The sequence below is a fragment of the Bactrocera oleae genome, chromosome 6, assembly GCF_042242935.1.
Source record: "Bactrocera oleae isolate idBacOlea1 chromosome 6, idBacOlea1, whole genome shotgun sequence".
NCBI classification, from domain to species: domain Eukaryota; kingdom Metazoa; phylum Arthropoda; class Insecta; order Diptera; family Tephritidae; genus Bactrocera; species Bactrocera oleae.
The window spans coordinates 73,083,030-73,096,750 of record NC_091540.1 but is presented as its reverse complement, the minus strand read 5'-3'; the positions used below and the strand labels follow the sequence as shown (position 1 = coordinate 73,096,750).

At 39.7% G+C, this 13,721-nt stretch overlaps 1 protein-coding gene across 10 annotated transcripts in view; it reads left to right on the top strand.

The window, feature by feature from the left end:
* LOC106617581 (serine-rich adhesin for platelets) overlaps window positions 1-13,721 on the top strand; it is a 65,697-nt gene that overhangs the window by 25,827 nt on the left and 26,149 nt on the right. For 8 of the 10 annotated variants that reach the window (XM_036364016.2, XM_036364009.2, XM_036364011.2 and 5 more), the window contains exons 2-7: window positions 2,821-4,525; window positions 10,029-10,380; window positions 10,750-11,049; window positions 12,350-12,662; window positions 12,755-13,452; window positions 13,537-13,658. In XM_036364016.2, coding sequence (XP_036219909.2) covers window positions 3,446-4,525; window positions 10,029-10,380; window positions 10,750-11,049; window positions 12,350-12,662; window positions 12,755-13,452; window positions 13,537-13,658 — 2,865 coding nt within the window. In that variant the 5' untranslated portion in view covers window positions 2,821-3,445. Of the gene's footprint in view, window positions 1-2,820; window positions 4,526-7,835; window positions 8,544-10,028; window positions 10,381-10,749; window positions 11,050-12,349; window positions 12,663-12,754; window positions 13,453-13,536; window positions 13,659-13,721 lie in introns of those variants that run through there. The other 2 variants (XM_036364019.2, XM_036364013.2) reach the window with 2 other exon arrangements.

Genomic DNA, 13,721 nt, shown 5'->3' with positions numbered 1-13,721 from the left:
GTAACTTCTTAGCAATTTGCAATATAATTAGCATTTAAACGACTCGCATTTGAATTCAGTTGATCGTGAGATGAAGCAGACGTGCACTTACTGAGCAATCAAGCATTAGCTGATGGAAGTACCTACAAAAATTATCGTTGTAAGTTCATTTTCGGATATACAAATTTCTACCCATATTCACAAAAAACGTTAATGTCTGTTCATAACAAAAAAAAAAGAAAATAGATCAAATATACATACATACAAAATACTTATTTGTATGAATTTAAAATTCCACAAACAAATTACTGTTTGACTCTTGCAACCACAACCACGAAGTAGACAAAATAGCTGCTTCGGCTGAGGCGCAAAAAACTTAAAACTATATAATTGAAATGAGGGCAAATAAAAGTAAGGGGAATAATTCCAATAAAAAAAAATCAGTTTTCTGTGATCCTTTCAGTTCACTTTTAAGCTATTTTCCAGTTTTCCACGGAGTGCGAAACACACGCTCATGTAATGAACGCACCTAAAACAAAAACAAAACAAAAACATCTTTGCTACATATGCATACATATACAATACATTATTTTTGTTGTAAGATAAGTAAAAATGAAACCCAGCCAATCATGCAACATAACCGTAAGCAAATTACCTTATTACGATAAACAAAAAATAATAATAAGACTCGGTGCCCATAATACTCGTACATGAATGTCTTCATTTATACATGAGCATGTGAAACATACGTATACACAGCACCGTCGATGGCTAGCAGCTGAAAATCGCAGATTTTCATTGTGCATTACCCACATACCATAACATGGCATAGCATAGCGAAGCGAAGGTGAGTTGAGCATGATTTTGGCCTAACTCCGATGTACAGACGGGCACATTCGAAATGAGCGCACAAATACGAAAGAGGATTAATAAGACGTTGAAGGCAACAGCGAGACAAAACATAAGCGGAACAAAAAACATCGTAAATTGGGTGCAGGATTATGAGATTCTTGCGGAGCCGTTAGCGGCAGTTGGCCTCAGCACGAAGCTTTCGAATGGGGTGTACTCGTATGAGAAATCTCGGCTGGTACGCGTATGTGTTGCTGAATGCGCCCCTACAGTACTTCAGGGAGTGTTTGCCTCACCGGCAAGTGAATTATAAATTAGAATAAACACAGCACCGTAGATGTCATTGAAGGCGGTTTGGCGCAATAAATTTCTAGGAACTGTCGTGAAATGCTTGCGCAGCTGAGCGTTTCATTTCCACGGGCTAATTTCATTTCTACCTTAGCAGGGTAATTACGCCACCAAAGGAGAAAATTGAATACCAATTTTCTAACGATTGACTGACATTGAAAGCAACGGCATTCAGTGTTTCCTTCTAGAAATCAAGTGCGTTGTTGGAGTCGCTTTACTCTAAAAGTTGGAAAATAACCACTTCGAGTAAATTGCTTAGAAATCTCTACGATTTTATTGATTTTTTGTGTTTTGTTTTGATTTTAGTGCGGTTCTTATATTCAATCGACCTCCTCAGAGTTGGTCCGATTTTTGTATATCCAAAATTTGACTTACGTCGTTGTATATGACGTATACAGCGAATAGAAGATGTAAGAGTGGATGATACCTATTTTCCACTTAAGTTAAAGCTTTATTATCGCTTTGAAGTGTAATTTTGGATAAAAAAGTGGATAGTTTCGCTCAAAAAAGGTTTTAAAATTTTATTTGATATTCTGCTTGAAATTAAATATAGTTATTGCCGGGGAGTTTTGTGATAGATAACAAATGTGTAGAATATGCCAGCACATAGTTGTAGTTACTTTATGGCTTTTGGAATACAGGCTCGAAAACCTTTCCATTATTTCATTAAATTTACGATAATTCTTTGAGTCATTTAATTCGAAGAAAATTGCTTCAACAGTCCCATTCTGCATATAAACACAGCTCGTAATAATAAAATTTAATCAATAATTATTCTCCATTAAAGTTATTTGCATAAAGACTGACGAGTGCATCCCTGCGGTTACATAAACACAAAGTGCTAGCTTGTAAGTGAAGCATGTGTAAGCATGCATTTGGCAGCAGTTATGTGCAATAAAGTACAACTGCATGTGTGTATGTGTATGCATGTGGGTGTGATTACTGTAATTTGATGGTGCGTATGAGTAATATTTCGGACGTTGTAAATGTTGTTCGACGTCATGTGAATGTTCATGTGTGAGTGTGAGCCCATGTGTCCATGTGTGCGAGGGTAGGTATATTTGTTTACACCCTTACGAAGATGTGCCGCGAAGCACAGCAGAGTGTTGCAGTTGTTATAGCAACAATGACTACAGTGTCCTCCTCCGCGCCCTCCAAACACCCGCGTGGCCTGCGTGTTGTTCATTGATCTCACCCACGCGAATTCATTGCCATTGTTGTTGGTGAATTTTTAAGAGGTGTCTCTGCTAGACTGTTTTTGCCTACACACACCGACGGCGAGACGGCGCTTTGTTGCTCTTTAATTGATGCAGCTATTGCTCTACTTGCATAATAGGGCATATGTTTGGGTGTGTGTGTGAATTCGCGGGTCTTTGCAACGGGTTAATTACCACATCGATCCTGCTAACAATGTTTATGCAAATGGGTACGGTCACAGGTGAGGTGGGTGTGCTCTCAATTAGACATGTGCAACATCAATTGCAACAACTAAACAGGATTAGAAGAGAACTTTCAGCACTCCTGTCTTGCTATTCTCTTTTATTTTAAAATTCATACTTTTCAACTCAATGTTATTCTATCAAATCAGAACTTGTCTATCAAATATACAAAACTACATATATGTATTGTCTTTTGTTGTTTTAGAGCTTTGAGGCTGACGCCTTTAATTTATTTAGCATCGCAATAACTGGCACAAAAATCATACAACAGTGGACTTAGCATTCAGCAACCGAGATATTAACTTCATTCGGCAGCCAAAAATCATAACTGTCAAAATTCAGATACGAAAGTGTGTCGTCGCTGCGGCGCCAATGAACATTTCAAACATTTTGCGGTAAATGCCAGGAAATTGGGGGGACGAGGGACATCTGACAGTTTTAACGAAGGAACTCTTACTAACATTGAAAAGAAATAAAAGGTTTATGCAACAGATAGAGCACAGCTATTGCAGTTGCAGACTCCAAATGTACAGAATATTGCATTGGCGCAAAAGCTTCCAGTTCGATAGCCAAAACTGCACTGAAGACTTTGAAGAGTGCTGCTGATAGGAGTATCGCATAACAACAACTCAGAAAATTGCTAGGCCAGTGTGAAAAAGCCATTGTAATAACCTAATAATAACAACAACAAGAAATCCCTTTGAATACTTATGAAGCAAAGAACAAGCTGCCAAAAACCAACACCGCTACGTACACACCCCTGCAACACAGCTCCAAACAATACCACACAGCTGATTTGCGACTTGTATTAGTGACCGTCGGCAGCACCTATGGGCAAGTGTGTGTCAAAGCATCCATCCGTACTCACAATAGCGCTGTCGGAAAAGGACTTGGCGGCGGCAAACCACATTTGGAGCAAATTTGCTGAGAGCACCGAATACATTGCGCTGAAGGACGAGCATGGAAATCAATTATGCGAATATTACTACGTGAGCGGCAAGAAGCGGAAGGCGAAGCCAAAAACAACAAAGCAGACACTAGTGCTAACAGATAGGGATAATGATGCGAAGACAACAACTGTCGGCGCCACACAGCCAGCCGGGCAGACCGAACATTCAAATGAAAATCAAAACCAGAGTCAGCAGCAGCAGAGCCAGAAGAAGGGTAAAAACAAAAGACGATCCAAGACAGCACAAAAGCAATCATCAACGCAGCAAAGCAGTGAAAACAAATCACAGCAATGGACAACAAACCGCGAACAAACAACAAATACAAATGGCACAGAAAGTTATACGGAAAAGTTACAACAAGATTGTGTTACTTCACAAACCGAATCTGCTCATACTCCTGATGGTCTGACAACAACGGCGGCGACGGCGACGACTTCGACAATTGTGTACCCCAGTGTGAGTGGCTGTGAGTATTGCACCGTTGTCAGCACCACTGACGACGAGAGTGAGGGCGAGCACGAGGATGAGGACGAGCACGATGACAGTGATGACGGCGAGCAGTTGTTTGGTATTCATAACCATAATAATGCTACTGAGGCTATTGTAGTTGACAACACCAATAAAGAAACCGCCGTTGATGCTCATAAAAATCAACAACATTGTGTGGCTCATTTGCCGTCGCAGCCACAGGAACAGATTGCTGGCGACACGGATGCCCCCGACGCCAACAATAACGCCGAAATAGCTGGGAAACATGAGGAATACGCTTATCAACCGAAGTGGCAGCAAAAGCGGTTGGCTGCCACCGAAAAAGGGCAATTAATAAACAGGGAAGTGTGCAAAGTCAATATTGGTGTTATTGGTGTCGAAAATGCAGCTGAACTTGACAGTGTTGACAGAAACAGTGAAATGTTAAGCGCCAGCGAGCATCTAACGGTTACAGGCAGCGACTACATGAAGGTGAGTGATTATAAAATCGCAATTTATGTGACAAAGTAATTGTATTCATTACCAGAGCTTTTTTAGTAGGGGCCACTCTGTTGGCAGCTGTAAACTTCCATACAGCAGAGATATCTCTCTCGACAACTGGTTTTCGATAGTCTTAACAGTTATATATTTTTTAATTTATTCAAAATATTTGGCAATTTTGAAATATTTGGACCGAAAAGATCTACTAACAAAATCCTTTTGCAAAAATTTCCATAAATTACTTACAGAAGCGTGAGATTGGGTAATGTGCTCCTAAAATCTCTCACCCTCCTACTCATATATCAGTGCAAAAAAATTCGGAGAGCAGGCTTTCTCCGGAATTACTACTAATAAAGCTCAACAATTGCACTTCTCATTCATAAAGGTTGTTCCTTACAAGAACAATTTTATGCCGGTATAATAAAGAACATTCTTTCTTTCCCTAAGTGGAGCATATAATTGCAGGGGCTTATGACTTGTACACGTTTCCGAGAAATTGAAAAATTTTTATAAGAAACTTTTTCAGAGCAAAATTTACTCGAAGGTTGACAAAAATTCTATGTAATTGTGTGACTTAGTCGGAAAATGGGTTCCAGAAATGGTCCTAAGCAACGGTGTTTATAAATAGGTCCTTTAGTGAAAAAATTGTATCAAGGATTCATATATTTTGATGCACCCTAAATATGCATTGAGGGTTAATCGCGACCAAAAATTTAATATACATCTCCATGGAACAAAACTAATCAATTTTCGGCTGATCAACTTTGGTTAAATTATTGAGAATATTTGAAGGTGTCATTGCTAAGGCATTTTGACCTCAGAGAATACGCACAAATCTGCAATATCTGACATCAATAAATTCGACCGATATCGTTGGGAAGCCAAAGCATTATCATACAACAATATTTGCTTTCATTTACAAACTGTTTTTAAATTACAAAATCTATTTGACTTTTTGTGGGTTTTCAACGAATTGGTTTGCCTTTTTGTCCCAAATGATGACGTACAAAGTCAACGCAGTTTTGCGAGTTATTTTGCATTATTTAATATATTCTAACTTTTTCTCCAAATTTATATACAATAATATTTTCTTAGGGCTTTATATCTGTTATGATGATTTCGCAAAGTGTATGACATCTAATAAACAATATTTACTCTGTTTTTCAACCACATGGTTCTAGAGATGCGCTTATTCCACTCTGTTGAGATGATTATACTCTTGCAACATTTTGCTACAGAGTATAATATTTTTGTTCATCTGACGGCTGTTTCTATCAGCTAATACTAATCGAGTTAGATGTACAATTATATATTATATATATATATATATAAAGGATCAGGATGATGAGACTTTGTGAAATCCGATTGTTTTTTGGAACCATAAGAAGTTCATTTTTGTAAATGGGCGTAACCCCACCACTGCCATGCCCACACAACGCCAATAATCGTCATAACTGCAATCCATTCTCGATTTTGATTTTGCTGCAATCTCTGAAGAAATTATTCAGATCGGACCACTATAGCATTTAGCTGCCATACAAACTAACAACTATATGATACAGAGTCCGATTTGACAAATTTACAAAGGTGTCATTGACTCCATAAAATGTAAACAAAAGGGTAATTGGACCCAATTGTTAACAAAGGTTGTTGACTTAGCTAAATCTTAAATAGGTTGTGGACTTGGCTAAATGTAAACAAAAGGTTCATTGACCTCATAAAATGTAAACAAAGGGTTCATTGACCTCATAAAATGTAAACAAAGGGGTCATTGACCTTGGCAAAATCTAAGCAATAGGGTCATTGACCCCATAAAATGTAAACAAAAGGGTCACTGACCCTAAATGTAAACAAAGGTTGCTGACTTCGCTAAATGGTTGTGGACTTCGCTAAATCGAAAATAGGTTGTGGACTTGGCTAAATGTAAACAAAAGGTTCATTGACTTCATAAAATGTAAACAAAGGGGTCATTGACCTTGGCAAAATGTAAACAATAAGGTCATTGACCCCATAATGTAAACAAAAGGGTCATTGACCCCATAAAATGTAAACAAAACGGTCACTGACCCTAAATGTAAACAAAGGTTGTTGACTTCGCTAAATGGTTGTGGACTTCGCTAAATCTTAAATAGGTTGTGGACTTGGCTAAATATAAACAAAAGGTTCATTGACCTCATAAAAGGTAAACAAAGGGGTCATTGACCTTGGCAAAATGTAAACAATAAGGTCATTGAACCCATAATGTAAACAAAAGGGTCATTGACCCCATAAAATGTAAACAAAAGGGTCACTGACCCTAAATGTAAACAAAGGTTGTTGACTTCGCTAAATCGAAAATAGGTTGTGGACTTGGCTAAATGTAAACAAAAGGTTCATTGACCTCATAAAATGTAAACAAAGGGGTCATTGACCTTGGCAAAATGTAAACAATAAGGTCATTGACCCCATAATCTAAACTAAAGGGTCATTGACTCCATAAAATGTAAACAAAAGGGTCACTGACCCTAAATGTAAACAAAGGTTGTTGACTTCGCTAAATGGTTGTGGACTTCGCTAAATCTTAAATAGGTTGTGGATTTGGCTAAATGTAAACAAAAGGTTCATTGACCTCATACAATGTAAACATGGGGTCACTGACCTTGAGAAAACGTAAACATTAAGGTCATTGACCTCATAATGTAAACAAAGTGGTCATTGAACTCATCCCAAATTTAAACAAAGATTACAGAATTGCTTAAATGTATACAAAAAGATACCCCGTGAAGGGTGTTAGTGCTTCGGTGCAGCTGAAACATTTTTCTAGTTTAATATAAAGTTTTGCTATATCTGAATGTATTTTCCCTACTTTGATCTTAGCAAGTTGCAAGAGTTTAAAATGTTCGGTTACACCCGAACTTAGCTCTTTCTTACTTGTTTGTAATATATTTGTTATCATATCTTGTTCTGAACCTTAATTCAAGTAATATTCGGATGCCTTTTTTAAAACAAAAAAATCGTTATGATCCTAAAAGCAAATAGGCAAATAAGAATTCTACATTACCCGTAATCACCCTATACACTACCCCTAAGATTTAGTCGGAAAATACCGGCAGGTGTCGCTGTTCCTGGTGCAACAGGATACCCGCAGTCACAATCGCTAGGGCAACAACCCCCGCTTGACAGTTTCAGTAACGTGAAGATTTACGAACACCTTTTGCCATGAGTGCGCATGTCCGCCTACAATGACTTCCACAGAAAAAGGCCAACACAAAAGACCGTGCAATGGAAAACGAAAGGAAAACTCGCAGAATTTTCGCTGCCACAAACATTACCACTGTAACGCTGGCATCAAATGCAGCAAAATTGTTAAAATAAATTTAGAAAAGTAAAAGATAGGAAAATCAAAAGGCAAATATTTAAAAGAACAAACTGTAAACAGTAATAAATAAAACATTTTCATAAGTAGAGTGCATTCAGTGTAAGCTTGCGAATTTTCCAAAAGTGCTTACAAAGTGTAGACATCAAGGAGAGTGATTATTTTCAAGGACTTTCGCCGAAGCAGTGAATAAAGTGCTAGTGAGGTGCAGTTTGCGAAGTGAAAATCCAAGTCGGACCTGCTGTTCATTCAAGTGTACACAATTTAATAAGGCGGTGATCTATAGAATGTTTCTCAACATTTAAATTGTTAATTTTTTTCTGAAGAAATAAGTGAAAAATTGTACCACTAACAAACCCAAATATACCATCTAATTACATCGTTGGGTCTAGGAAGTGCTCAAAACGGCGACCAAGGGTAAAAAGAGGGGCATCAGCGCGCAGACGAAAGCCCACCCTCTAAACTGGGGGCTGCAAAACTGATAGGCCAGCATTCAAGATGGATGAATGCGAGAACCTCGTCATTAACTTAGAAGACGCAGTCGAGACATACGAGGAGCTCGCCGACAAAATACTACAACAAGAGGAAATAATCAATGATAACGACGCTGAAGTCATTCAATTGACGCAGGCAATAACTGAGGGCGACATAATGGTAAATTACATACTTGTATAATGCTGGTTGAGCATTTAACACGCTCTCGCTTCAAATATATTGCACGGTGCAACATGAATCAAAAGTACAGAGACACTTGTGCCCTTTTCACAAATCAATTTTGGGCTCCTCACACCGCAACACTAGTATACACAGGCTTCCACACTTTCGTTCCACACTTCTTTTCTGTTTCTGTGAATCTAGAAAGCCTTTGAGCCGCATCTATGTGTTGTATTTGTGGAGTAAAACATATCAATTTTTGGTCAGATTTGTTTAAATACTTAACTTCCAGTTGATAATACTGTTCGACCACACACCTGACCATAAGGGTTTATACTATATGTATTTTAATTGCATTCATGTCACAAGCTCAGATTTCGTATGATTCATCGTGTTTACTATAACTGACGTATTGACACATGTGACATGACATACGCCGCAAGGGGCAAGCATCACTACACCCAAGAATATCCCCACCCTAACAGCGGAGAACTTGCGAATGTATTGCTTAAATGAACGCACATCCATTTGAGGTCACATTAGGTCGGGTACTTTTTGACAACTGAACATGATACAAGTATATGTGCGAAACATTAGAAAAGTCAAATCGGTTTTCATAATTAAAGCTCTTGCTATGAATATGAGTGATATCCAAATGAATTCAAAGAATCAATTATAGGGCTCGGCCTTTCATAAATTTCATCCCACCCTAGCCCACATACTATTATACATAGGTATATATATTCGCATATTTATTTGTACATATATAATATCTACGCATTAGTTGCAACAAGAGAGTCTTACTATTTGCGGCGGATAAGCACACAGCATGCCCTTTTCGCCTCATTTTGTCGGATTTTTTAGTGAAATGGGAATCATACATACTTACAAAGCCATACTATTTACACTCTGGCTTAGTAAGGAGTATTGTAGTAATACCAACATTCTCTATGTAAATGGGTAGTAATAGAATCGGAATATCGACCTATGTTAACTAAAGCCGAATTTAATTTTGAGCACTTTAAGCCTTAGGTGAATTGATCATTATCAATACCTTGCAGCTGGAAACTTCGAGTTTTATTTTGTTTTTTTGCTGGGTTAAAACACAAATATGAATTTTCTCATCAAGATTTGATATTTCCGAAATATATAAGTCTATATGAATACCTTATTTATATATATTATATTAATACATATCTTACTTTCTTATAATTAACGATAAGTTCAACCTCGGTTTTTAAAGAAAATGTATAAGCTGAAAGCATTTGGTCCCACAGCGCCACGCAGTACCAAATAATTGAACTATGCGTGTGGTTTCCACTGTAATCGTGGTTAATAAAATGGTCAATAAACCCAATCGCCCCACAAGCGAGTTTATTCTTTGTGATCATTCGTTGTGTCTCTGATTTTTGTACTGTTAAAGTATAATTTACGTAATAAAACTTACGAATATACAAAATTAACAAAACAACGATGCCGTTACAGGGACAGGCCGAGAGCAAACGGCATTCGAAGAAGCATGGCGGCACCACAAACGCCATAACTGGCACTGGAGTGGGCGCCATCGAAACCAAAGGTACTGCGATGTCATTCGGCTTTCGCAAGAAGCTCAACACGACGCCGAAGAAGTTCAAGAAATTGCTGGAGGCCGGCGTTGGCGGCATGACTGGTGGCGATGGAAAAAGGAAGCAAGACAAGTGCAACAATATTACAGCAACAACACGGGACGACAACACACCTAGTGAGGATAACGAAAAACGGGCAACTGTGATAGACGGCGCTCACTATGGGGAGACGATAACGAGCGCACAACAGCAGGACGATAATGGTAATGCAGGTGAGTGCAATGACTTAGTGGTGCAATGAATTGCATGAATAATTTGTTAAACGTAAACTCGGGTTACTTTAAAGTTCAATGGAACAAATCACCTGCAAAATAATTAATTTGGCACAACAGGTGTTTGGGTGCGAGAGACACCGCTATACACCTACAAACTTTTTGCATGACCTCCCACACCCACACCCGGCCACACACACACACACATTGCCCTACACTTCATTTTATTCCTTCGGAGTCTAATTACTTATATTTTTATTGCGCTCTTATGAATGTCTGACACGCCAAAAACTTGCTGCTTTCTGTCTTTTTGCCTTCCTTCTCTACGCCACCGTTCACATCGACCCTGCCAACATTCACCCAAAGCAGAACTGCTGGCCAAAGTACACTTTGAGAAAATGGGTGCGGCGGCCGCAACGACGCAGCGTTCCAATCAAGCCACGGCAGCCGGTGGTGGCGCTCCGTTTTCCGACCTGCCCGGCGTTGCCTCGCGCTTCGGTTACCGCGGCGGCAATATTGTACGCCCGGCATCGGCAGGTTTAACGCAACACTATCACATAGAAGTACAGGAGAATGCGGAAAACAACAACACTTGTGGTAACAACGGCAACGACGCCAAGAGTGGAGGTGTGGGAGTTAATGGACAACAAAAACCGCTTGTGAGCAACTGTAAGTGGGTGCAGCAGTGCAAATATGTAAAAGGTCTAGTAATAACGGACAAAGTGTGAGGTACCGCGTGTAGGCCTGGGAACACAATCAAATGTTTGGGTAGTGAAAAAGCAGTTGTCACATACGCATCTACAAATAACACGGGAGCCCTCTTATAAATCTACGATAGGCAATCTGAGTTTTTTTACTTTCCCCACTTCAAATCCGGCTTACTACTTGTATTGTCTTATGACAAGCCTTCTTTAGCAGCAGTTATTCACTGTGCGATGAAAACTTAGTCTCCATTGAAATAAAACAACTAGTTTCACTCTCAATATTGCAGAGATCCTCAGTCCATTCTAGCAACGTTAGTTTCTGACCTTATCATAAAAACTATTTTATTGATTCCTTGAACGAAGAGACAGTTAAGTCTCAAAAAGCTTTCGTTTGGATCCAGTAGCTTCCTATAACTACATTTCAGCTGTTCACTGCAATGAAATGAAAATAGAGAGGGAAAAAGACTACCAAATAGTAGAAGAGTGATCATATAATTTATATTTGACTATTGTTATGCATAACGGACTTCCAATATAGAATAGAGTAAACTAAGGGCTATGAGCTGTGTTCATATCAGAATACCAATAAGGATGCCGCTACAAAAACAAGCCGAAGCGATAGCGTTGTCTACATATTTGAACCATTTTATTGTGCTCATTTTATAACAAAAGGCTCAATTCCTGAACAGTAAACGTATATGCGTTCACTTTTTTAACCACATACATACATACGAGTAAATGTCTCAAAACGTTCAAATATTTACCTTGATGGTGGTAATCAAAAAGACAATAAACCAAGCCGTTTGTAAATCATACAACAAGTTGCACGTATTTATTTCCACCACCTGTAAATGCTCGCAAATCGATTTATTTTGATTGCCCCTCTCGCATCCTCTGATTTGTTGGTAAATGGTTGCCGTTCACTTCGGTGCAACGGTGTGACAAGTCCGTGAACTTAATTAAACAGCAATTGGCGGGCAGCGAGAGCGAACGCTGCCAAGAGTGGCGCAGCGCTGCTGCGATTTTGTGGCAAGGTCTGCCAGATTGCAAGTCGTGCAAATGTCAGTGCAATCGTGCAGTGTGTTACTTTCAAATTGAGCTAAAGGCCAATAAAAGCAATTTTAAAGTCACACAGAAATAAAAGTAGCCATAAAAAGTGCTAGAGACATAACATGTCCATGGACTGCACTGTTGTAAATGTAAAAATGTAACTAATTCCCTTAATCACAAGTAAACTAAGACATCTTTGTGCTGACTTTTTGCAGTGAAGCGCCGATCGAAGAGTGCACACGCCGGCAGGGCATTGACTTCGGGCGATGAGACTAGCGAGTCGGGCAGTTGCAGCGATGCAGCCGGTCGCCCAAAAATAACACAACCCAAATCTATAACGTTCAATTTGAGTCAGAACAGCACAATCGAATACCAGCGGCGACAGTTTTTCGAACAGCCTAACACATATGGTAGCTATGGAAGTGGACGCAGCAGCGCAGCCAACGTTTGGACCCATCAACCAGGGCATCAGGCGCAACAGCATCAGTCGCGAAATGTCATCAGCACGGGCATGCACACGAATGTTATGTGAGTACACGTACCATATAGTATCAACAATTAAAAAGTGTTTCGAGAAATGTATTGAGAATTCCCTTTCACTTTTACACTTTCATTTGTAGTGTCCGTCCTACTCCACGCGCACCGCCAGCCAGTTTTTCCAAGTTCACATTGCACACAGTAAGTTTGCCAAAGCCGGAATTTCCCGTGGCCATCAGTGTGGGTGCCACAACTCCAACTACACCAAGCAGCATCTACACACCGTCGCCCACCATAGCTACTAGCGTGGCGGGAGCACGTACCAAAGAAAATCAGCAGCAGCACCCCTTAACGGTGGTCGCTTGTGCCACAGTGGCACACTCCGCTTCCGGACATATGGATTTGAAGACGGCCAAGCAGATGGCAAACAACACCCGGCGTGGTTTCTCAGGCAGTCGAGAGATATCAGCGGATTCAGGTATTGCCAGCATGGACATGGCATTAGATAGTTCGGTTTCGAGTGGTGGTGGCAGTCGCGCTGGACGCACAGCCTCGCCTAAACGGAGCCGCAGTCGTCCGCGCAACTTGCAAATGGTCATGAATGGTCGTCACAAATTTGAAGTACGTGACCTGGACGACCCTTTATCGAGTGAATCCAGCTCTATCGTAGAGCCACTAGCTTTGCCCAAGCTACCAAACGAAAACCAAACAGCCCCACTTCCACTATGTGGTCTTGTGCGTTCCAATACAGTACTTAGTCGAGAGACTTATGAAAGAAATGGTGGTGTCATCCGTAATAGAAGCGCTAGTGACAACCAGGAAATCAAACAGGTTGATATTGGTAAGCCACCACAGATTAAAATTATAACAGTGTATATTTCAATGATTTTATTTTCCAATCCAATTTACTGCACACCTTTCAAAGAAAAACGCCCTACTACGGCGCCTGCACAGTGCACTATAACTCGGAATTCGTCAGAAGAAAGTGAAGGGGTCGATGAGGAAAAGCTTTACTTAGACCGCTCAACTTCAGAGAAAGGAAACAGGGTAAGTATCATCAAGCAAAATGAAAATGAAAATTGTAGCTACAAAATAATTTTGCGTTTGAAG